At 44.1% G+C, this 25,388-nt stretch overlaps 1 protein-coding gene across 5 annotated transcripts in view; it reads left to right on the forward strand.

Moving 5' to 3' along the window:
- Positions 1-22,711, forward strand: part of TROAP (trophinin associated protein) — a 109,223-nt gene extending 86,512 nt beyond the window's left edge. For 3 of the 5 annotated variants that reach the window (XM_073563467.1, XM_073563464.1, XM_073563463.1), the window contains 6 exons: positions 5,598-5,711; positions 6,278-6,355; positions 6,857-6,919; positions 7,069-7,360; positions 11,104-11,285; positions 22,203-22,711. In XM_073563467.1, the coding sequence (XP_073419568.1) occupies positions 5,598-5,711; positions 6,278-6,355; positions 6,857-6,919; positions 7,069-7,360; positions 11,104-11,285; positions 22,203-22,235 (762 nt within the window). In that variant the 3' untranslated portion in view covers positions 22,236-22,711. The remainder of the gene's footprint in view (positions 1-5,597; positions 5,712-6,277; positions 6,356-6,856; positions 6,920-7,068; positions 7,361-11,103; positions 11,286-22,202) is intronic. The other 2 variants (XR_012227422.1, XM_073563466.1) reach the window with 2 other exon arrangements.
- The last annotated feature ends 2,677 nt before the right edge of the window (positions 22,712-25,388 follow it).

Consider the following 25,388-nt stretch of genomic DNA (forward strand, 5'->3'; position numbering starts at 1 on the left):
TCTGGAAGAGGCTTCTTTGAGAATCCTATCTCTTAAAGGGAATCTGTCACCCCTTTTGTCGAATATGAGCTGCCGGCACCGACAACAGGGGCTTATCTACAGCCTTCTGTAATGCTGTAGATAAGCCCCCGATGTAACCAGAAAGATAAGAAAAAGGAGTTATATTATACTCACCCAGGGGCTTTCCGGTTCGGGTCCGGAGAGAGTCGCAGTCCGGTCCGGCGCCTTCCATCTTGCAGCGATGACGTCCTCTTCATTCCTGTCCGGCACAGGCGCACTCCTCTGCCCTGTTGAGGGCAGAGCAGAATACTGCAATGCGCAGGTGCCTGACCTCTCCCACGACAGGAAGGAAAGAGGACGGCATCGTATGAAGATGGGAGGCACCGGACCGGACGCCGGGGTGAGTATAATCTAACTGTTTTTTTTCTTATCTTTCAGGTTACATCCGGGGCTTATCTACAGCATTACAGAATGCTGTAGATAAACCCCTGATGTCGGTGCCGGCAGCTCATATTCGAATAAAGGGATGACAGATTCCCTTTAAGACATCACTTATAGTGGCTATCACGTCAGCTTGTAGGGTCAATGACATCCAGGCATTATCGACTGCCCCCCCCTTCACACAAATCTTGACAGACCCAACCTACCCAACAAATGTGGTATCCTGTTTCCATAGATCACAGGTCATCTTCCTCCCTTCTTTTTGTCTCCTTACCAAGAACAAGGAAGAGAGAGTATTACATACACTAGATGTCTGAAGGTGCCTAATCCAATACCTAGTGGTCACATGAGAGTGTAGGAAGGCTAGTCTGTGTGCTTTCAGGGATCTTGAAAGGGGCAAAAAGCTTCTAAGGGTGCATTGGCGAGATGGATAAGGGACGTTATCACCCTCTTCATACTCCTCACGTGGGGTGGCCTACCCATAAAAACAAGTCTCTTTCGACTAGGGCAGCAGAGGCAGCCCCCTGGGTGGAAAGAGCCGGTGCCTCAATAGAGCAGATGTGTAGAGCCGCTATGTGGTCCCCCCCCCCCTCTACATTTTTCAATCACTATTGGCTGGATCTAGCATCTTCTTTCAGACCTTACTTTTGGTAGAAGGTTTCATTAACTCTTGATGTGCTTCACAGGAACTGATGCAATGTGTAAGGAAAAAACCTTTTTTACTTATTTTTTTTTTCACAAATTTTACTTTAGACCCACTTTTTATTTTCACAAGGGTAACAGAGGAAAATGGACTCTAAAAGTTGTTGTGCTATTTCTCCTCAGCATGCTGATACCCCATATCTGAAAGAAAATCACTGTTTGGGCGCATGACAAGGTTTGGAAAGGAAGGAGTACTGTTTGACTTTTTGAGCACAAAATTGTCTGGAATAGAGCCGACCTCATGTCTCGTTTGGAGAGCCCCACAAATGACCACTTTTTAGAAACTAGACCCCTCAAGGAACTTATCTAAATGTGTAGTGAGCAGCTTGAATCCCCAGGTGCTTCACAGAAAATGATAGTCTTGAGTTGTGAAAATTATTTTTTTCAACAAAAATGTTATATTAGCCCCAATTTTTTTTTCAAGGGTAACAGGAGAAAATTGACCCCAAAATCTGTTGTTAAATTTCTCCTAAGTATGCTGATACCCCATAAGTGGAGGAAAACTACTGTTTGGGTGCACGACAGGGTTCGGAAGAGAAGTAGTGACCTTTTGAAATGCAGACTTTGATGGAATGGTATGCGGGTGTCATGTCTCATTTGGAGAGACCCTAATGTGCCTGGACAGTGGAAGTCCACAACAAGTGACCCTATATTGGTATAGATCTAATCTTTTCCTGGTATGTGAATTTTTTTATGTGCTGGCACACGTGAATTGTGTAGTGTGCATCCGGTTTGCATATGTGAGTATTGTACAGTGCATCAGGTTGGTATATTAGTTGTGTAGAGTCCATCACTTGTGTAAGTCAGAAATAAACTTTAGTCCATGGATGAGTTGTAGACTCTGCTACAGTTTTTCATACACAGACCAGGTTTGTCAGAGCAGGTGTCACACTGATACCTTCCTCTCTTTCGTGTTTGAGGGATCTCACGAGGGAAATGTTGCCCTGGCACAACACGGGCACCTTCAGTTCCAAAAGTACTGGGGCCTAGTGCTTCCTGACTGCCAAATATTAGGGCCTTAATCACTGCTTCGTTGAACGGAAGGTACATTCTGGTCTGGCCTGCACATTGTCATAGCATGAAAGCTCGGTACATTGCCATCTGTACGTTTTGCACAGCCAGCTTCTTGTATCACACCTTGGCTTTTCTCATGGCACTTTACTGCTGGAGGACATTTTCAGAGATCAACTTCCTCCATATTCTTGTTGTACCCTAGTATGCAGTTTGGCTTGGGGACCTGAGTTGAGGTACCTTGCACAGTGGTGGGGGTGTTGCCAACATCATGTATGGTGGTCAAGAAAAGGACATCCCTCTTGTACTTGACCACTAGAATGGTGTTGCTACATTGGGCTCTGCTCTCACCTTTTCTGAACAGCTGCCCAATTAGTGTTCTTGGGAGGCCTCTCTGATTTGCGGTAGCTTACGCAGAGAGGGAGTTGAACAGTGGGACACTGGTATCTACATAGAGATAACTTTGATCCAGCAGTGGGTGCACCAATTCCCACACAATTTTCCCACTCCCACAGGAAGGGCATTCAGGGGGTTGGATTCAGGTGCCCATCTCTTCATGATCCTTAAACTTGTGGGTGTACCCTGAGGTACTCGCACAGTTTGTAGACCTTAATTCTGTACCTGGTCCTCTTGTTGGGCAGGTATTGACAGAATTTGAGCCTCCCCTTGAAATGTATTACCTCAACAAAATAGATACTGAAGTGGTCTGTGATAAGTCTGTCAAACTTGGGGTCATCTCGGGGATGCCATTGTGTATTATCACTGTAAGGTGAAATTTGTCTAGCGTCTCAGTGTTGTCCAAGCCATAGCCATGCAGAACAGTGGAGTGTAATACATAATTTTTAGGGCGCTACATGGTTCCAGATGGCAAATGATGAAGTTGGATTTTGGGATAAAAATTGCTGGGCATACAAATTTCTCTGCAACACCATGAGATTTACATAATCCTCAAATAAAACTACTTTGGTTTGTCGCCAACCAGCACTTGGCGGCCGTAGAAAGCCAAGAGGTATAAATGTCCAAAGAGGGGAGAAAAAATAGGGACAATGAAAGGCGTAGAAGACAGTGAGCATGGATAGACGTTGATCAATGATTTGCGTCGATCAGTGCTCGGCAACTGCAGGACATACGAAAAAGGAAAAAATACGAGCGATCGAGTACTGATCCAGCACTTGATGGCAGAAGGTGGACTGGGGAAAGGGGCAAAACAGTGGGGGGGGGGGGGGGGGATTGAGTTGGATTAGGAAAGATCAGGAACTCTTCTTCCTTCTCATTTTCAGCAGCAGCAAGGATAGTGATGGCACAGACTTTGTGGCACCACAAGACCGAGCACGGAGGACAGACCAACACAGTGACCGCTCTGCGGAAATCCGCAGCTAGAATGAGGAAGTACTGGGCGGACGTTGTGGGGTCACATCGCGTCTGTGCGCTCTGACGCCGGCGTTGCTAGGCTCCAGCCTACGATCTCTGCTCTTACAGCACCGATCATAGGCTGAACATCAGTGTTTCAGGGAATGAGAAACACTGCAATTGGCTGTTTCGAATTAAACAGCCAACCACCGCGATCTTTATTGCAGGGGGGGGGGGGGGGGGGAGTGCTTCGCCACTACCTGGGATGATGACATGCTTTGCAGGCACCATTGTGCAATCAGTAATGGTGATTGCATGAATGGCATGATGTGAATATATACTGCATCGATCGGGAAGTCCTGTGTGTGTGTGTGTATATGTATGTGTGTATGTATGTGTGTATATATATATATATACACACACTCACTGGCCACTTTATTAGGTACACCTGTCCAACTGTGTGTTAAGACTTAATTTCTAATCAGCCAATCACATGGCGGCAACTCAGTGCATTTAGGCATGTAGACATGGTCAAGACAATCTCCTGCAGTTCAAACCGAGCATCAGTATGGGGAAGAAAGGTGATTTGAGTGCCTTTGAACGTGGCATGATTGTTGGTGCCAGAAGGGCTGGTCTGAGAATTTCAGAAACTGCTGATCTACTGGGATTTTCACGCACAACCATCTCTAGGGTTTACAGAGAATGGTCCGAAAAAGAAAAGAAATCCAGTGAGCGGCAGTTCTGTGGCCGGAAATGCCATGTTGATGCCAGAGGTCAGAGGAGAATGGGCAGACTGGTTCGAGCTGATAGAAAGGCAACAGTGACTCAAATTGCCACCCGTTACAACCAAGGTAGGCAGAAGAGCATCTCTGAACGCACAGTGCGTCGAACTTTGAGGCAGATGGGCTACAGCAGCAGAAGACCACACTGGGTACCACTCCTCTCAGCTAAGAACAGGAAACTGAGGCTACAATTTGCACAAGCTCATCGAAATTGGACAGTAGAAGATTGGAAAAACGTTGCCTGGTCTGATGAGTCTCGATTTCTGCTGCGACATTCGGATGGTAGGGTCAGAATTTGGCGTAAACAACATGAAAGCATGGATCCATCCTGCCTTGTATCAACGGTTCAGGCTGGTTGTGGTGGTGTCATGGTGTGGGGAATTTTTTCTGGGCACTCTTTGGGCCCCTTGGTACCAATTGAGCATCGTTGCAACGCCACAGCCTACCTGAGTATTGTTGCTGACCATGTCCATCCCTTTATGACCACAATGTACCCAACATCTGATGGCTACTTTCAGCAGGATAATGCGCCATGTCATAAAGCTCGAATCATCTCAGATTGGTTTCTTGAACATGACAATGAGTTTACTGTACTCAAATGGCCTCCTCAGTCACCAGATCTCAATCCAATAGAGCATCTTTGGGATGTGGTGGAACGGGAGATTCGCATCAGGGATGTGCAGCCGACAAATCTGCGCCAACTGTGTGATGCCATCATGTCAATATGGTCCAAAATCTCTGAGGAATGCTTCCAGCACCTTGTTGAATCTCTGCCACGAAGAATTGAGGCAGTTCTGAAGGCAAAAGGGGGTCCAACCCCTTACTAGCATGGTGTACCTAATAAAGTGGCCAGTGAGTGTGTGTGTATATATATATATATATATATATATATATATATATATATATATATATATATATATATATATATATATATATATATATATATATATATATATATAGTACAGACACTGCAAATCTTGGGAAAGGGGTTAGACATATGCTTCCCAATTAAAGGCTAGCATATATCAGCTGTCAGGTTCCCTTTAAGATGGAAATCAATAATGCAGTAGGACAAATTTTTAATATGGTGTCTGAAATGTACAGATTATACAAGCTAATCCATTTTGTTACATAGAAGCAGCAACGTATTCTAATCTTGGTAAAGGCCTGTAAAGAATCTAGTGAAATATTAGGTCGCAATATTATACATATATACCTCTGATCAGATGTGAACACACCATGGCCACATGCATCACTTTGCTCCCAGTATGTCAGGAATGGTGTTAATTGTGTTTTTATTTTTTCTTGCAGAAGTTTCCTCATCAATACTCTACTTCAAAACAGCTATTTTTTCCAAAAACGCCACGTGCCTTGGCACTAGAGAGAGCAAATGAGAAACTAGAGACTGAACTTTCAGATACCCAGGTACGAAAATTGAAAGAAAAATGTTGCCTCCAAAGAAGACGATTTACTGTTAGAGCTAGAGGAAATCTGCAGTTGTTTAGATCATGTCCGTCAAGTGACTGGAGCTGCAGCTACATGGAGAACTCATGTTGGTATTTGCTCCCTGCAGTCGCTTGCTTTTAGCCATCGGGGCGATGCAGGGAGCGGCCAAGGACAGTGCGCACTATAGTGAGAGTTCTGTGATCTCCCCGGCTGATTGACCAACACTACACACACAACACTGCCAGGCCGGCTGTAATTGTGCTGGTGATTGCCCGCCGTGACTGCTCCCTGCACCACCCTGATGACTGGAGCGTCTGCCGTGAGGATATAGGTTCATTTTCTCGCTGTATCCACTGCTCCAGTAAGTGTCTACTTTGGATTTACACCCGATTTTCCTGCAGATTAATCCTATATTTGTAGGTAAATAATGTCTCTGGAGGTGGCAGGTTTCCTCTAATATCTCAAGTTACTAAATGTATGTTTTGTTTTCTAATTCTACCTTCATAAGACTATATGCCTTATATTTATTTTTCTTCCTAATGAAGTCTTCAACCAGATCAACGGTGAAGTGGGCCAGTGAGCGATCCCCTTCAGAGTCTCTTTTTGAACGTGAGCAGAAAATTGTAAGTGAATTAGTCAAGATTTAACTTCCCCCTCTTCCCTGAATGTTGGAGCGAAGCAAATCCAGTTACAAGAATGTCTTTTGTTGGGCATTGTAGAATTGCTAATTCGATCTCCGTGTATCAATCCTTCCAGGTGAATTTCTAGAATAAGTCTTTGCCACCAGTGTGGAGTATTTTCTGAATGTTACTCTTGCTTGTGAAAGATCACAGGCGGGTGGTCCGGTAAGCACCGAGAGAAGAGCGGACCACATATACTGTACTAAAGAATGTCAGCACTAGAGAAATACAGAGGGCTATGGAGAACATTTGCCAATAAAATTGACAGCTTTGTACAACCAGTTGGGCTATTTTATGTTTAGGGCTGTGGTGGGTCTTAATTGCCAGACAAGAGGAGTATGTTGTCATGTCCCCCAGGTTATAAAAGATATGCTCAGCCATTGTTACAGACATAAAATGGCAGGAGTGATCCTTGAAATCTCACTTCATTTCCTTTTTCTTTAGGATCAAGTTGCTGTGCGATTGTTCTTAGATGGTGAATGTCCAGGAGAACCTGACAAGAAAACGGTGAGACTGTCGTTTTCAGTCCCTTTAACGTCCTAATAAAAGTATGGTTTAATGTCGATGACCCTATACAAAAAGTCTGAACATAGCGCTGTATGTAATGGGTTAAATTAATATTGCACAAAGTGATAAATACGTGTCTTTCTGAGCAGGAATTAGCTGAAGAATCTGATCGCTTTAAAGAGTCTGAAAGCCTGCCCGCCAGTGCACAAAAGAGAAAGGAGGCGACTTTGCCCGAGAACCGCGATGACTCTGAAGTAGCTGCTCGGGTGTCACAGGACTTGTCAGTACATGCAAATTTGCACCCTCCTGCACCTTTATCACTCACCAGTACTGCCGAGCCTCCTGTGCAGTATCCCAGTATGTTGTCATGTATGAAGACCTCTCTGCCGCTATCTTTTCTTTCCCATCCAGTTGTACGAGCACTGCAATCGAATACTATGGGTAAGATGCATTTATGGAGTGCAGGTACAGGACCTACACTCCCATGTAGGAAGATATTCAGAGATGTCAAAGGCAGTGTACACTTTGAAGCTTATTATGCTCTCATTAACATACTGTATAGTATATATTAGGATATTACTTCCAAGTTATCCCTTATCCAGCTTTTCCTGGTTGTCCCATAGACACATTGCCAACTGCTTCTCCATTCTGTTCTCTGGATCGGAGGGTGGTACTTTGGTCAGATCCTACTTATTAGCAAGTTATCAACAATCCAATGAATAGGTGATAACTAGCGATGAGCGAACGTGCTCGGATAACGTCTTATCTGAGCCTTCTCGGGTGTTATCCAAGCATCTGGAGTGTTCGTATGTTATGTTAGAGTCCCTGCAGCTGCATGATTTATGGCTGTTAGACAGCCTGACCACATGTGGGGATTGCCTGTTGGTTAGACAGCCTCAACACATGGGGATTCCCTAACAGCTGCAGGAATTTTGAATTCCTTTTTGTCCCTATTTTTGGAATGATCAATAAATCTTCATACATTGATGGTACTACAGAGAGATTTATTCGAAAGAAACCATTTATTCTGTAAGAACTCTCGCAATGTAAAAGTAAAGCGACGGAAACCACGTGCAATGTGCTCCTCATTATATGGTGCTTCAAACAAGCTAGGATGCCCCCACTTGGGAGCAATGAGGTAGACATTTGACAGCCATTGGAATGTTTAACTTCCTTTTGTGCCTTCCGGGTACTTACCATCACAAGAGACTGGAAGATCTTATGCAGCAGATCAAAGAGCTGCAAACAATGGGCAAAATTACAGGCCTATTGTGTCACTGTCATGCAGGGAATATGTGATGTGGTGAAAAGAGACAGATCCTGTCACTACTTTCAGGTGTTTAGGAGAGATGAGGAAGGAATATTGAACATCACATGGCTTTCAGAGGAGTCGTGCTTCCATTTGTAGGGTAATGGCCCCTTTACATTTAGCGATGCACCAGTGATCCTGACCACGATACGACGCGGTCAGGATCGCTGGTGCATCGCTAAATGATCGCTAGTGAGCTGCCACACAGGCAGATCTCACCAGCGATGCTCGGCGGTCGTACTTACCTTTCAGATGAAGCGATGACCGCCGTCTTCCGCCCGCGTCCATAGCTCGCTCGTCGGTGCCAGCAGGAAGCCGACGACGAGAAATGGACGTGGATGATCTCACGCGATCAGCGATAGCCAGCGGGGGAGCCGGTCGGAGGTAAGTATCACATGTAGCGATATCGCTGCTGCGTCACAAAATCGGTGACGCTATGTGTAAAGCCCCCTTTGTTAACTCGCAAAACACCAGTTTATGGGTCCCTGAAAATCACTTTGCCACTCCCCAAAAAAGACGGCAAAGTGATTTTCATGGACCCGTAATCACGGCTGCTAGACAGGCTGAACACGTGGGGATTCCCTAACAGGCATTCCTCACATGTATTCAGGCTGTCCAGCAGCTGCAAATCATACAGCTGAGGCAACAAAAACTAAATCTCCGAGCACACCAAAATACTCGGAGACCACCCGAGTAACGAGTATACTCGCTTATCACTATTAGTCATATGTTGAGGTACGTAGCGTAGTTTTCAAATTGCTTCATCCATCCAGGATGTATAACAGAATATTCGGGCCTCTTTTGAGTGAATTAAGGGCCTGTCACACTAAGAGATATCGCTAGCAATATCGCTATAACTAGTGACGTTATAGCGATATTGCTAGCGATATCTCTGTGTCTGATACTTACCTCCGACCGGCTCCCCCGCTGGTTATCGCTGATCGCGCGAGAACAGGCTGGACTGTTTCTCGTCGTCAGCTTCCTGTGGCGCTTCCTGCTGTGACGACGAGCGACGCGTGGAGCCGGGCGGGAGGACGCAGGATCGCCTGGTGTGACAGGTAAGTAGCGACCCCCGTCCCCAGCGATGTCGCTAGTGAGATCTGCCTGTGTGGCAGCTCACTAGCGACCACTTAGCGATGCACCAGCGATCCTGACCGCGTCATATCGCTGGTCGGGATCGCTGGTACATCGCCAAGTGTGACAGTACCTTTACTCTCTATAAAGTTCCATCTCAGAGCTTTGTAATACGTCCAGGATTATGGTCATTAGGTGAAGTCCCAACTATAGAATTGTATATTTCTGCTGTGACTAATAGGGGTTTATCTAACATTTAAAGAGGTTGTCCACTACTTTTACACTGATTATCTTTCCTTAGGATAGGTCATCAATGTCTGATCGGCCGGGGTCCGACACACGGCACCGCCGCTGCCAGGGAATGCTCACTTGAGGAGCTGGCAGTCTTCTGCTAGTGGCTGCCGACACTGATAACAGCTGATTGGCGGTGATGCCATGTTTTGGACCCTGGCCAATCAGACATTGAAGACCTATCCTTGGGATAGGTCATCAATGTAAAAGTAGTGAACAACCTCTTTAAAAAAAAAAAAAGTTATCATAAGTTGAAAACATAATAATGTTATGGCTTCGCAGCCCGTTTAGTCAGTGATCCCCTCCTAAACCTGCCCAGCATTGCCTTCGAGAACTTCAAGTCCATGTAGGGAATGGCAGAATGCCCAGGGTATGCCTTTTGCACAAATGGTTACAATACAAAATACGGAAAATCCAAAAAAGGGAAAAGAACAAAACTAAGTGGTATCAGGGTATACCTGTGCACTATCCAAAATATGTAATCCTGTTTTTTTGTAGATTCACGCAGTCCTCGCTATCTCTGCATCATGAAAGGGAACCACATTGTTAGTATATGGGGGAGGGGAAATGTTAGCAGAAATATCACCTGTGCCGTCAATGATATTTGTGGATAATGCAATCGCCAGGTGAACAGAGAGAACCCATAGAAGTTTGGAAATTATTACCTGTTATAACATATCTCTTTGCAGACTTTAGTATCTGTTATGCTGTGGAAGTAACCCCGTTAGAGGAAAGCTGCGTTGTAGATGCCACCTATTGGAAATACATTTAAAGGGAATCTGTCAGTAGGGTCAACCCTTCTGCTATCACCTCAACCAACACCGGAACTGCTGCAACCCACCAACCTACTGTCTTCTTCCCCACCATCCTGTAGCGTGTAACCCCGAAAGGGCAGGGTCATCTCCCCTCTGTATCAGTCTGTGATTGTTAGTTTGCTTACTGTAAGTGATATCTGTATTTTGTATGTAACCCCTTCTCATGTACAGAACCATGGAATCAATGGCGCTATATTAAAAAATTATAATACTGCTTTTCTGATCTACTTGTCTCACACTGGTGTAACACCTCCTTTCATTTAAAGCCAGTTCTGGATGCAGATTCCCATGAGTTCTGTGTCTGGCCCATAGTTCTGAACAACTCATTTACATTTAAGAAAAAAAAAGTGGATTTCTCTGGTGTAAGACATTGGATCGCAGATATCAAGGTATCGTTTTAATCAGCTTTCAATGACCTGCAAGCCCTTATAGACAGCTTGGGATGCTTGATCCTACTGGCAGACTTCCCTTTTAAAGGGTCATTATTGGCAGTAGCATTCTGAGAAGCCAATAGGTGGCATGACAGACCCTGTGCTCATCCTTTGTGAAGACATTATTTAATAAGTTCCAAACGGAGACTTACTTACAAGGCCTGTAAGTCTCCCTACTCCAACTTGGAGTCCTACACAAGAATAAACTTTACCCCTTAGACTGTCTGTCTGTTTACTAAGAATTACTGTTCTTGTCTTTAATAGGTTCTTACTCCTTGCCCGATATTGCACGATTAAGAATACAAGCTGCTGTGTTAGCAAAAGAGAGGTTTTGGGAGACCTGCCTTGATGAGGAATGTGCTTTTTATACATCTCGAGGGGCTGCCACCTCTTGTAGAAACTGCATTGATCCTGTATCCAGTTTCCTGGAGAGGCAGGACGACCTGGTAAGTGTAATACATTAACTTGTGAATTCCCTCATTTATGCAGGATTTTTCTAAACAAACTCTAAAAACTACAAGTGTTTTAATAGTCTCCAAAAAAAAAACCCTAATAGAGCTTGAAAAGGAACATGTCCACACTTAGGGAAGCTATTTACCTGCAGATATAGTTGTAATCTGTAGGTAAGTAGCATTTTTCATGTCTGGCTGCTTTACCAGTGCAGCGGCTTTAGGGAGAGAATCAAGTCATTCTTCCTGCAGACGCTGACTTCCAGTTATCGGAGCAGTGCAGGGAGTTGTTACAGTCCCTGCTCTCAACGCCGTGAAGGCAGCTGTAATCCCTCCCAGACCCATTCATTGCCAGGCTTATACGCTCACTTCTATGGAGTGATTACAGTGCGCTCAATGTATGAGTGGTGACTATAACATCTCCCTGCGTCTCTGATAAATAGAAGTGATCAGCTGCATGGAGAATATACAGTGCCTTGTGAAAGTATTCGGCCCCCTGGAACGTTTCAACCTCTTCCCCACATATCGTGCTTCAAACATAAAGATACCAAATGTAAATATTTGGTGAAGAATCAACAATAAGTGGGACACAATTGTGAAGTTGAAGGAAATTTATTGGTTATTTAAAATTTTTGTGGAAATTCAAAAACGGAAAAGTGGGGCGTGCAATATTATTCGGCCCCTTTAACTTAATACTTTGTTGCGCCACCTTTTTGCTGCGATTACAGCTGCAAATCGCTTGGGGTATATCTGTTAGTTTTGTACATCGAGAGATTGAAATTCTTGCCCATTCTTCCTTGGCAAACAGCTTGAGCTCAGTGAGGTTGGATGGAGATCGTTTGTGAACAGCAGTTTTCGGCTCTTTCCACAGATTCTCGATTGGATTCAGGTCTGGACTTTGACTTGGCCATTCTAACACCTGGATACATTTAGTTGTGAACCATTCCATTGTAGATTTTGATTTATATTTCTGATCATTGTCTTGTTGGAAGACAAATCTCCTTCCCAATCTCAGGTCTTTTGCAGACTCCAACAGGTTTTCTTCAAGAATGGTCCTGTATTTGGCTCCATCTTCCCATCAATTTTAATCATCTTCCCTGTCCCTGCTGAAGAAAAGCAGCCCCAAACCATGATGCTGCCACCACCATGTTTGACAGTGGGGATGGTGTGTTCAGGGTGATGAGCTTTGTTGCCTTTACGCCAAACATATCGTTAGGCATTGTTGCCAAAAAGTTTGATTTTGGTTTCATCTGACCAGAGCACCTTCTTCCACATGTTTGGTGTGTCTCCCAGGTGGCTTGTTGCAAACTTTAAACAACACTTTTTTTGGATATCTTTGAGAAATGGATTTCTTCTTGCCACTCTTCCATAAAGGCCAGATTTGTGCAGTGTACGACTGATTGTTGTCCTATGGACAGACTGTCCCACCTCAGCTGTAGATCTCTGCAGTTCATCCAGAGTGATCATGGGCCTCTTAGCTGCATTTCTGATCAGTCTTCTCCTTGTTTGAGATGAAAGTTTAGAGGGATGGCCGGGTCTTGGTAGATTTGCAGTGGTATGATACTCCTTTCATTTCAATATGATCGCTTGCACAATACTCCTTGGAATTTTTAAAATTTTGTAAATCATTTTGTATCCAAATCTGGCTTTAAACTTCTCCACAACAGTATCACGGACCTGCCTGTTGTGTTCCTTGGTCTTCATGATGCGCTCTGTGCTTCAAACAGAACCCTGAGACTATCACAGAGCAGGTGCATTTATACGGAGACTTGATTACACACAGGTGGATTATATTTATCATCATTATTCATTTAGGACAACATTGGATCATTCAGAGATCCACAATGAACTTCTGGAGTGAGTTTGCTGCACTGAAAGTAAAGGGGCTGAATAATATTGCACGCCCCACTTTTCAGTTTTTGAATTTCCACAAAAAATTTAAAATAACCAATAAATTTCGTTCAACTTCACAATTGTGTTCCACTTGTTGATTCTTCACCAAAAAATTACATTTGGTATCTTTAAGTTTGAAGCATGATATGTGGGAAAAGGTTGAAAAGTTCCAGGGAGCCGAATACTTTGACAAGGCACTGTATCTTATTTTTTTCCCTTCTCTTTAGCCTCTGCTCCAGTAAGCCAGCCAGACATGATTTAAATGCCATTTACCTGCAGATTACCACTATATCTCCAGGTAGATAGTGGCGTAACTAGAGTCATTTGGCCTCCAGTGCAAAATTTGGACCTGGCCTCCCACCAACCAGCATGTTAGTCAGGTGTATGGGCCCCTGTAATAATGTCCTCCATCCTGACCTCTTCCTGTAATAATCTCTGCAGTGCTGACCCCCAAACTGTAATACGGTCTTCCATCTTTGCCTCCTTCTTTAAAAAAGTCCCTTTGTCTTCTGCCCCCTCAATCCTCAATAAACTCCGGCAGGTTGTAAACATTGAATGGAGCTGTGCTGAGATCTCACACTGCTCAGTAAAATCTGCAGCTGTCAGTCAGGTTGGTTGGGTAGAGATTTCATTCTGTAGCTTGAGTCATGAATGCTCATTTTAATATCATTATTATACAGCTGGCTTACATGTTTTTATCATAGTAAATACAATAGTCTTTTCTGGTTTAAGAGCAGTTTAACAATATATCCAATCTGTATTTCAAACTCTGATTCGTCCCCTCTAAGGCTACATTCACACATTCAGTGTTTGTAAGTCAAAGACGGGAGTGGAACAATCCAATGAAAAGTATACTAGAAACGCGTCACCACTTCTGTATTTATCACCCATTCCTGATTTTGCTTACAAAAGGTTTGGACAAGTGTAATCCAATTCAAAAATTGGATTTCACTCTGAACAATGTTATTTAACCCCTTAACGATCGGGTATTTTTGGTTTTGAATTTATTTTCTTTATCGCTTCATTGGTGGACACAGGTAACAATTGGTGTATGCTGCTGACGCTAGGAGGCTGACACTAGGCCAAAAAGGAAAATAGCTCCTCCTCTGCAGGAGGACAGGCACAGCGTACCCCAGTTTAAGCTTAGTGTCTGTAGGAGGCGGACATGGATCTGATACCAGATCCGCAGTTTTCCTTTTCAGGTTTCTTGTGTGTTTTTATTAATGTTTTCCCTTTGCTTTTCAGATTCTTTTCTTAGGGTAACAGGGTGTAATTTCTCACCCTGTCTTCCCGTACCTATGCAACTGAGAGAACAGTGTGGTGTCACCCACATCGCCCACTCTCGGACCTGCAGGCAGGACCTAGTTCCCTGTCACCTTTACAGGTGTTTCAGGGTGATTCCCAGTGGCTTGTCCTAGCCTTTTCCCCTCCCCACCCCTCTCCTCGGTGAGGGCTGGGAGGAAGACTATGGTCACCAGCGGTGGCCTTCCCCTTTCTTGTACGGGGCTTTTGCCGGATTCTGCACCGTCTGGAGACGGTGCGGGAAGGAGGATTCCTCATCTCAGTGACCCTCACCCACCTGAGGGCTCCTGAAGATATCCTCATCACCGCAGAGTGACTGGGACTCGCCTTTCAGGTATGTTCTCCTCTTTCCCTCTGCAGCTGCATGTGACAGACTAGGGAAGATTTGCTGCTCATTACATCTGCATGCTTGGGCAAATGTGCACTGCCACGGTCATTTATCTGTGCCCGACCTCAGTGTTTGTGGGCACACTTTTTTTTTTTTTTTCTTCCATCTGGCCACGGCTTTCCCTGGGCATTCCCGTCGCGTTTTGAATCACGCACCCATATTTAGCCTATAGGAGATGTCTCCTCTTCTCTGTCCTGCTCTGTTTTGACCTCGCACCCCGCAGCACGCTAAATTTCTCGCGCTCTATCCTCTTTTCTTTTTTTTTCTCTCTATTCAGGTCAGCTTTCCCCTTTCTGCCTGTCCTGCAGCCCTACCACCATATCTGCCCCATAGAAGCCCCCTAATGCCCGGGATGAAAGCACTCCCCTCCGGAGTGGGGCGTTGCCATGTCTCAGTCGGTCTCCAACTTGACAAAAATATCACAGTCCCAGGAACGACTACTGCAATTGTCCTTTGCCACCAGTGCTCCGAACGCCTTTTGCGGTGATTCGCGCGCACCTGACCTCGACAATCACAGGGATAGATCGAGTACAAAGTCAAGGAAGCAGGCTTTTTCCAGTTCCTCCTCCGGTTCCCCGGGTCCCTCTTCATCTTCCAGGATGCATTCCGTATCCCATGCCCCCTCCTCGGAGGCGGCTTTTGTCACAGATGTGGATTCACAGTCTTAATCTGATACAGATCAGATCTTCAAAAAAATGCAGGACCTGTTCAGTAGCCTTATCGTGTGAATTAGCTAAACTCTTAACCTGAGGGACGACAAGGTCCCTATACAGGAGCACTCCATTTCTTTTAAACGAGTGAAACGTCCTTTCCGGATCTTCCCCAACCACAGTGATTTTGAGGCAATCCTGTCTAAACAACGGGAACACCCTGAGAAGCGTTTCTCAGGAAGGAAACAGCTGGACATTCTTTATCCTTTTAGTCCAGATCTTGTAAGTAGTTGGGCAGAGTCCCCTACTGTTGATATGCCAGTCTCTCGTTTGTCTTCCAGGACAGTCTTGTCTCTGCCGGATGGGGCGTCTCTTAAGGACGAAACAGATAGCCAAGGCCTCAATCTGTCTAAGTCATACTTTGAAGCAGCTGGCGCCTCCACCTGGGTGGCAAAGGCCATTTCTGCCTGGGCAAAGATGCTTCGGCAGGGTATTCTCGCGGCAGCTTTTCCGGATGAGCTGACCTCCTTGGCAGACCTGATTGCACATGCCATCAAATACCTTCTGACCGCTTCCTTGGATACAGCCAGTTGTTCCGTCAGGGCATCCAGCAACATCATTGCTGTACGCCGCATTCTCTGGATAATAGTGTGTAACGTGGGCCCACCGGCTAAAAAGTCCCTCACTAACATTTCCTTCCAGGGCTTCAGGCTATTTTGTTCCAAGCTGGATCAAATCATTTCGGATGCAACCAGTGGGAAAGAGCACTTCTCTTCCCCAGTCCAGACCTAAACGTCCTTTCGATATTATGAGATCTCTCCAGTATTGTTCTTTTCGGCCCTTCTGTTCTTCAGGGACTTCGTCCCCAGCAGGACCGCTCTTCCGCCCAAGGGGAAAAGAGAAGCTGTCCTTCAAACCTGCACCACACAGGCGACCAAAGAGTCATTCCTCCAAGCCCTCAAGGTCCTATGCCAACAGGTTCTCCTTGGCGTGATGAGTCACTCCCACCCAGGAATCTCTCCAGTGTGGGCGGCCGGCCTTTTCTCTTCCTGAACACATGGTTGTCGGTGGTCGACGATGCCTGGGTCAGAGAGATGAGATGGAGACTTCCAGTTACAAAATCAACTTGTCCCCCCCCCCCCCCCAGGAAGTCGTTTCCTTGTCTCGCCCACCAAGCCATCCGTCTCAGGCCGTCTCTTCCCTACTACTCACTAGAATAATCTTAGCGAACGGTTAAAACGAACGGTTTTCAGGGTTCTACGTCAATCTTTATGTTGACATTCAGCATGCTTATCTCCACATACCTGTTTGTGTTCAGCATCTGAAATTTCTACGGTTTGCCCCCAGAGTGTTCATGAAGGTCATGGCCATCCTTCGCTCCAAAGGGATTCTCATAATCCCTTACTTGGACGATCTTCTGATCAAGGGGCTGTCCCGCCGAGGCTGCGACCAGTCTCTTCAGATTACCTTGGACACTCTGGTCTGTCTCGGCTGGATAGTCAACAAGGAGAAGTCCTCCCTGATCACAGCAAAGCACTTGGTCTCTCTGGGTATGAGGGTCGAGACGTCCCAAGCCCGTGTCTTCCTTCCAAAGGAGAAGTTTCTCTTCCTCTACCAGGGGATTCGCTCTCTAAAGCATCCAGCTCCTCTCCCCCTATGGTCCTGCATGAGAGTTCTGGAGAAGATGATTGCTGCTATGGAAGCCGTGACCTTTCCCCAATTCCATACCCGCCCTCTTGCCTGCTTGGGACAAGAGGATCATCTACCTTGACCAGCCTGTGCTTCTGCCCCTAAAGGTGAGGCAATCCATGACCTGGTGGACATTATTCGCTTCTGTCCTGTGCGGGAAGTCTCCCGGATGGGGAGCGGTTTTTCTTCACTCAACGCAGGGTCGCTGGATCTCCCAAGAGGACTTTCTCCCCATCAATCTCCTGGAAATCAGGGCAATTTTCTTGGCCCTTCGCCACTGGTAGAACAGTCTTGTAGGTCATCCGGTCCGCATACAGTCGGACAACGCCATGGCCGTGGCCTACATAAACCATCAAGGCAAGGACGCGCAGCAAACAGGTGAAGGCAGAGGTAACAAGGATCCTGTTACGGGCGGAACGTCATGTTCCCGCCATATCAGCTGTGCATATACCGGGAATGGAATATTGGGCGGCCGATTTTCTGAGTCGTCAGGGCCTCCCATGAGGCAAGTGGTCTCTCCACCCTGCCGTCTTCAATTAAATATGCCACAGGTGGGGCACCCTGGACGTCGACCTGATGGCGTCTCGGTTGAACCACAAGGTTCCTCAGTTCATGGCCAGAACCCGAGATCCACTAGCCATTAGCTTCGATTCTCTGGTGATCCCGTGGTCTCAGTTCCAGCTGCCCTGTCTTTTTCTGCCTCTCCCCTTAATTCCGAGAGTCGTAAAAAAGATAAAGGCGGAAGGAGTTCCCGTAATTCTCGTACCCCTGGACTGGCCAAGAGGGGCCTGGTACGCGGAGTTGGTGAACATGCTCATGGACGCTCCCGGAAGCTTGCAGACCGTCCAGATCTCCCCTCACAAGGGCTCCTCTTTCACCAGAGTTCACAGTCTGAGTTTAACGGCATGGCCGTTGAGGCCGCAATACTGAAGGACACTGGTCACTCAGGCCATGATTAGACCGAGAAAACCAGCTTCCTCACGTATCTATCACAGATACTGGAAGGCTTTCTTTCGGTGGAGCGAGGACAACGATTTGATTCCTATGTCCTTTTCCCTTCCTTCTATCCTTGGTTTTCTACAAGCGGGTCTTGACTCTGGTCTGTCACTCAGTATTCTTAAGGGTCAAGTTTCTGCTCTGTCAATTTTTTTCCAATGAAATCTGGCTTCTCGTTCCCAGGTAAAGATCTTTCTTCAGGGAGTTGCCCACCTGGCACCTCCTTATTGTTCTTCGATAGATCAATGAGATCTTAACCTTGCCCTTGGTGCACTCCAGCTCGCTCCTTTTGAGCCCATTCAAGACTTTTTGTCCTCTGTCATGTCATGGAAAGTTGCGTTTTTAGTTGACATTACGTCCATCAGGAGAGTCTGAGATGGCGGCATTATCCTGCCGTTATTCGTTCCTGATTTTACATCAGGACATAGGTGGTCCTCAGACCCTTGCCTTCTTGCCTAAGGTGGTTTCTTCATTTCACATTAATGAAGAAATTGTCCTTCCCTCTGTATGTCCCTCTCCGGTTCATCCCTTGGAGAAGTCCCTCCACGAATTGGATCTGTTCAGAGCTATCAGTCTACCTTTCAAGGACTGCTTCCTCATGCCACTCTGATGCATTATTTGTGATCTCTGAACTTCGTCGTAAGGGGCTCCCAGCTTCTGAATCCACCATTGCCCGTTGGAGTCGTTCGGTAATATTGGAGGCGTACCGCGTTCAGGACAAACAGCCTCCTCCGGGGGTGATGGCTCACTCGGGAGGTGTGGGCTTCCTGGGCAGTTAGTCTCCAGGCCTCGGCTCTGCAGTTTTGTAAGGCTGTGACCTGGTCATCTTTGCTCACCTTTGCGAGGTTTTACAGGGTTCATACTTATGCCTTGTCTGGTGCAGGCCTTGGGAAGGAAGGTGCTGCAGGCGGCGGTTATGCACCAGCTGACCCAAGTCTGTTTTGTCTTAGCATTCTTTCTGTTCCCACCCTTGAGTGACTGCTTTGGGACGTCCCATGGTTACCTGTGTCCCCCAATGAAGCGATAAAGAGAGAGGGATTTTTTGTACTCACCGTAAAATCTTTGTTGGAGCCTTCATTGGACGACACCGCACCCTTTCTAACTGTTGGTACCATTGGGCCTTTGTGCCTTTGTTGTTGGGTTGGTACATAAGTTGAGTGTTGGTTGCCTCTCCTACTGCTTTAACACAAAGTGAGGTACTTCGTGCCGGACGGTGGGTGTATACTGCTGAGGAGGAGCGATTTTTCTTTTTTTGCCTAGTGTCAGCCTCCTAGTGACAGCAGCATACACCCATGGTTACCTGTGTCCCCCAGTGAAGGCTCCAAGAAAGATTTTACGGTGAGTACCAAAAATCCCTCTTTGCTCTCCTTCTTCCTTCCCAGAGCCTTACTTTTTTTTTTTTTTTTTTGAGTGGGGGGATTTTGCAGGACAAGTTGTACTTTTGAACCACACCATTGGTTTTACCATGTCGCGTAATAGAAAATGGGAGAAAAAAAAATCTAAGTGCTGTGAAATTGCACAAAAAAGTGCAATCCCACACTTGTTTTTTGTTTTGGCTTTTTTTACTAGGATCACTAAATGCAAAAAAATTGACCTGCCATTATGATTCTCCAGGTCTGTACAAGTTCATAGACACCAAACAGGTCTACGTTCTTTTGTATTTAAAAGCAAGAAAGAAAAAAATCCGTGCATAGATGTCCAATATAATGAAAAAGTCACATCATTTTTATTGAAAAACACAGGTTAAAAATTGGCACAATGACAGGCAAGAGGTGACACAAAAAGAACCAGAGCAAGAAAAGGTACACAGGGTCTACAACACCCTCATATCATAATTGTATGTTATAATACTCGGTAGAGTGGGTAGAAATGGTTAAATCTGTTTAATGCCTAATTGTCCTAGTCAAATGGCCACAGCACATAAGAAGTAGCAGGCCAGTTTATGCTACAATATAGGGTATAATCCCCAACCGGACTGCTATATTGTATGATATAACACCTGATAGAGTAGGTGGAAATGGTTAAATTCATTAAACTGATCACTAATTGTCATAACCAAATGGCCACAGCACATAATCAATAGTACACCAATTTATGCTACAATATTCCTCAGGGAAGATCAATCCGAAACATATGTCGGGGTTTTTCAGAGCTTGGGGTTCAGCGTCCTCCCCTCCTGGTATGTGGCTGTGTATTTTTAGGTCTCAGCATGATCATCTTAAGTTTTGCAGTCCTATTGGGGATTATACCCTATATTGTAGCATAAATTGCCGTACTATTGATATGTGCTGTGGCCATTTGGTTATGACAATTAGTGATCAGTTTAACGGATTTAACCATTTCCACCTACTCTATCAGGTGTTATATCATATAATATAGCAGTCCGGTTGGGGATTATACCCTATATTGTAGAATAAACTGGCCTGCTACTTCTTATGTGCTGTGGCCATTTAATGACAATTAGTCATTAGTTAAACCGATTTAACCATTTCTACCCACTCTACCGGGTATTATAACATACAATTATGATATGAGGGTGTTGTAGACCCTGTGTACCTTTTCTTGCTCTGGTTCTTTTTGTGTCACCTCTTGCCTGTCATTGTGCCAATTTTTAACCTGTGTTTTTCAATAAAAATTGTGACTTTTTCATTATATTGGACGTCTATGCACTGATTTTTTTTCTTTCTTGCTTGAATCTATTTGCAGTGTGTCCTACACTGATTTGCTATGGGCTGATCTTAATGCTTGTTATGTCTTGAATTTATTTACAAATACTAGATGATGCTATTTTTCAGCCCTGTGGTCTGTCATTTATGCTTATCATCTTTTGTATTTTAAGTTGTGAAAAAAAAATTCCAAAGTTTTGTTTAAAAAAAAAAAAAAAAACTGCCATTTTGCGAGATCTGTAGCGTCTCAATTTTTCGGCATCTGGGGCTGGGTAAGGGCTTATTTTTTGCGTAACGATCTGACTTTTTTTATTAATACCATTTTGGTGCAGATACGTTCTTTTGATCGCCCATTATTTCATATTATTGCAATGTTGCAGTGACCAAAAAAAAAACGTAATTCTGGCTTTGAGTTTGTTTTTCTCGCTACGCCGTTAACCGATTGGATTAATTCCTTTTATATATTGATTGGGCGATTCTGAATGCGGCAATACCAAATCTGTATAACTGACTTTTTTTTTTGTTTGTTTTATTTTGAATGGAGCGAAAGGGGGGGTGATTTGAACTTTTTATATATATTTTTTTTTAATATTTTAAACACTTTTTTTTAGTTTTTGCTTGCTTCAGTAGTCTCCATGGGAGACTAGAAGCTGCACTTGTCCAATCGCCTCTGCTACATAGAGCAGGGCTGCTGCAGAGTTTGACAGCGGCATTTAACATGTTAGTAGCTGCGGGAGTGAATCGCTATTTCACCGCGGCTGTTCTGGGCACATGTCAGCTGTACAGATAAGCTGTCATGTCCCGGAAAAGGTGCGGGCTCATCGCCGGAGCCCGCACCAAACGGGGGGAGGTGTCCAGTGACTGAGTCTGTCCGTCATTGGATGTTAAGGGGTTAATGAGGCAGTGCAGAGCTGCGTATTTTTTTTTTTCTTGGCTGTATTCGGCATGAGTCGAAGAAATCCTAGCATACTGCGATTTCACTCTGAAACCGGTACAATGCGAGAGATAATTGGATGCTGTAAGGACCATCAGAATGACATTACAATTCTGTAATATAGGAAAGTGAAAATGCCCTTGAAAAAGATTAATAGCTGCTGAGTAAAAAAAAAAAAAAAAAAACAGCACATGGGTTCCAAGTGAGAGAAAATCACTCCACTCTCCTGGATGAGAATAGGACAGTGTTTTGTTGATTTTTTTTAAACACTAGTGTAGGCAAACACGAATATTGATTTAAAATGCTGAACGTGTGAACGTGGTCTAAGAAAACGGTAACATTTTTCTTAAGGTTCAGACCATCAATATAATATATCTTGTTTCTTTTGTCTTTTAGCACTTTACTCCTATTATTCCTGGAAATCCCTGATTCCTTGAAGCCCTTCTTCCTAGGAAGTTTGTCTACTTGCATCCTGCTGGTTGCACATCTCTTCTTCCCATCTGAGCAAGCAAAGGCTTCCTACGTATTACCAGCGGTCTGTCATGTGCCGTATCCCTGTACATGGATGTGGCGGTTAAATCCATACTTTATATGTTGCCATCAGAGCTAGTACCTGTGGATTGTTTTTCCCACCTTCCTCTCGGTCACAGAGTAGTATTAATCAGTCTCTGCCTCCTACTTATACTGGTAGATTTCGGCTATGAAGGACGCCCTTGTTCTCTCCTCTCCGTGCGATGGAAGTCCTATTACATGGCCAGTTACCTTGCCCTGAGATAAAAACTGCCTGACGAATTTTGTCATTTATAGCAATATGGACTTTTCCAGAATCTCTAAAGTTTTTACATCCCCCCCCCACAGATTCGTTTTGTATGATATTAAAGTAGTAAAACACTATTTATTGATAATGTGAGATAGTGTCTTTCATTCCATTGCACACACGGCTTCTCATAGTTGACTGGAACTCAACACTTTTTTTTTTTTTTTTTTTTTTTTTTTTTTTTTTTTTTTTTTACATCTTAACCCCTTTACAACGCAGCCAATTTCCATTTTTTGTAGATTTTTTTTTTCCTCCCCCTTTTTTTTTTTATTTATATATATTTTTTTTTTTTTATATTTCTGTGTCCACATAAACATATTAGGGTTTATTTTTTGCAGGTTGAGTTGTACTTTTTAATGACACCCATTTATTTCACCATATAGTGTTCTGGGAAACAAGGGGAAAAAATTCCATGTGGGGACAAATTCTGAAAAACAACGCATTTCTGGCTTTCTTTTTAGGGAATTGCTTTTATGGTATATATTTTGTGGTAAAAAATGTACCTTCTTATGTTATTTCTGCTCATCAGTATGATTACAGCTATACCAAACATAGCCTATTTTTTTATTATTATTTTAGTGGTAAAAATTAAACAGTTTGCAAAAAAAAAAAAAATACAATTATTTTGGGTTGTGTTGTCATTTTCCATCACCCATAATGTTTTTATTTTTCGGTTGATGGCGCAATGTGAGAGCTTATTTTTTGAGGTTTTGTTTTAGGCATTTTGAGATCGAGATGAAGATTTGATCACTTTTTACACAATTAGTGGAATTGCAGTGACCAAAAACAAGTAATTTTGGCATTCTTCTTTTTTTTTTTTTTTTTTTTTTTTTTTTTTTTTTTGACCTTTTTTCGATTTAGAGCGTTTACCAATCGTGTTATATTCTGGACCCGGCACTTGTGTGCTTTTTTTCTCTACTATATATTTTTTTTTTTGTTACTTTCCACTGTTCTTATTAATCCCCTTTGGGGACTTGAATCTGCAATCATCTGGTCACTTGTGTAAATATCTTTGCATATAGCAGAAATCACTGTCTCCTTTAAAGCCTGGCCACAGAGTGTCATAGCAATCCATCGGCGACCCACGATCATGTCACGGGCGTAGTACGCCAATGGGCTCATGGAATGTTGTGCCCTTATGCGGGTTTGTGTTAGATTAACAGCAGCACTTTACAGGTTAACAATCTGCGGGCGCAGCTTCACTCCACCCGTGATTTATAGAGGCAGGTCCAAGTCCTGGCCGTAACGCGCAGTCATTACCTGTTGGGTTTGGAGCGGACTCATCCCATGAGTCCGGTCCATGCACCCGCTTTCGACTTGTGCCATACATGTACAGCGAATGTCATAAAACGGTTAACGCTTGTAAAATGGCATGAGTTTTTACTCCGCATTTTTTTTTTCTCCTGTAGATGCTGCATGTATAGCGCTCTGCTTTTTTTCAAGGCCAAGGACTTGTTTGAATTTTTCTTATTTTTCTGCTGATTTCAAGCCATTGTCTATATAAAGTGATTATTTCATAGAACACCTATAAGTGTATTATTAAACGTAAGGAATATGCAGACCAGCAGGGGGCAGTTGTGTTTTGTAACCTCAGGACAAGTAAGGAATATAAATGGCAACAGTCAGTTGCAGACTTCACATAAATTAGTGGTTTAAGAACGGCCAACTGCAGCCTAACTAGGGTGCGCTCACATGTTTAGGCCGCCCTTAGGTTTTTTTTTTTGTTTTTTTTTACACCTGCAGCTGTGGCACTGCTGCTTTATTTGGCTGTGGTTTTCAAAAATGATGCATGTTTTCCAACAATAGGAAAGAAGGAAAAAATAACCATGGCCGCTATGCGTATACACAGCATAATGATAGCAGCAATTAAAGGGGGTTAGGAAAAATACCATTTCCAAGTGGGAAAATTCCTCTTTGGGAAGTTTTGGAGGAGTTTGAGGCTTTGGAAAACAAAAAAATTTGTGTCTCTCTTTAAGTGTGTTAAGAAGAAAAAAATCTGGCATTAAGTGGACCTGCTTCAAAGAGCTTAAAGTGCACTTGTTGTAAATTAGGCACTGTGCAAGTGTAAGGGGGTGAGAGAGAATTACCTCCTTGCTTCCCTTCCTCAAATTGTCTTCCATCTGTTTGCAGTTTTATGTTGATAATGTCTATGATTAATATTTGAGATACTACTACATAGTTATCACTCACATTTATGGTACTGCCACATGTATACATGTTGCCATTCTTTAGAGAATTGTATTATATGGGATGTGTACAAATCATGTACAGTTTAGGGAAAGTAAGGTGTATCCTTTTGGGACATTAGAGGAGGGCACCTTAGTATATAGTTTTTATAGCTAAGGGTAGGTGTAGTTCCTTTATGGGCCACTAGATGGGGGCATACTAGTGTGCACTGTAGGTATAGTGTATAGGATGGTTATAGAGGGGTTAAGTGTAGGAGGGGCTGCCGGGTGATAAGACAGGAGTTTCTCGAAAGTTAGTTCAGACAGGATCAAGGTGCCTGTAAAAACTCTCCAGACAAACGTCCATCAAAGTTATTAGAATTCTGCCATAAATCACTTTGAATAATCATTTATCCTAAGTCATATTACAAGACTCGTTAAATGGTTGATTGTGACTTGTAGGATCGCTACTACCAACAGGTGGCACTATAGAGTTCAAGTCCTCTTCCTCTCTGAAGAGGCAATTTGCATATTATTTTCCCAGAGGAGCATTGCACGGCGAATAAGCCTCCTTACCTTGACAAGCCAGAGCTGGTATGT

This window comes from Dendrobates tinctorius, unplaced genomic scaffold (assembly GCF_039654945.1).
Source record: "Dendrobates tinctorius isolate UK_male_01 unplaced genomic scaffold, ASM3965494v1 ptg000388l, whole genome shotgun sequence".
Classification (NCBI taxonomy): domain Eukaryota; kingdom Metazoa; phylum Chordata; class Amphibia; order Anura; family Dendrobatidae; genus Dendrobates; species Dendrobates tinctorius.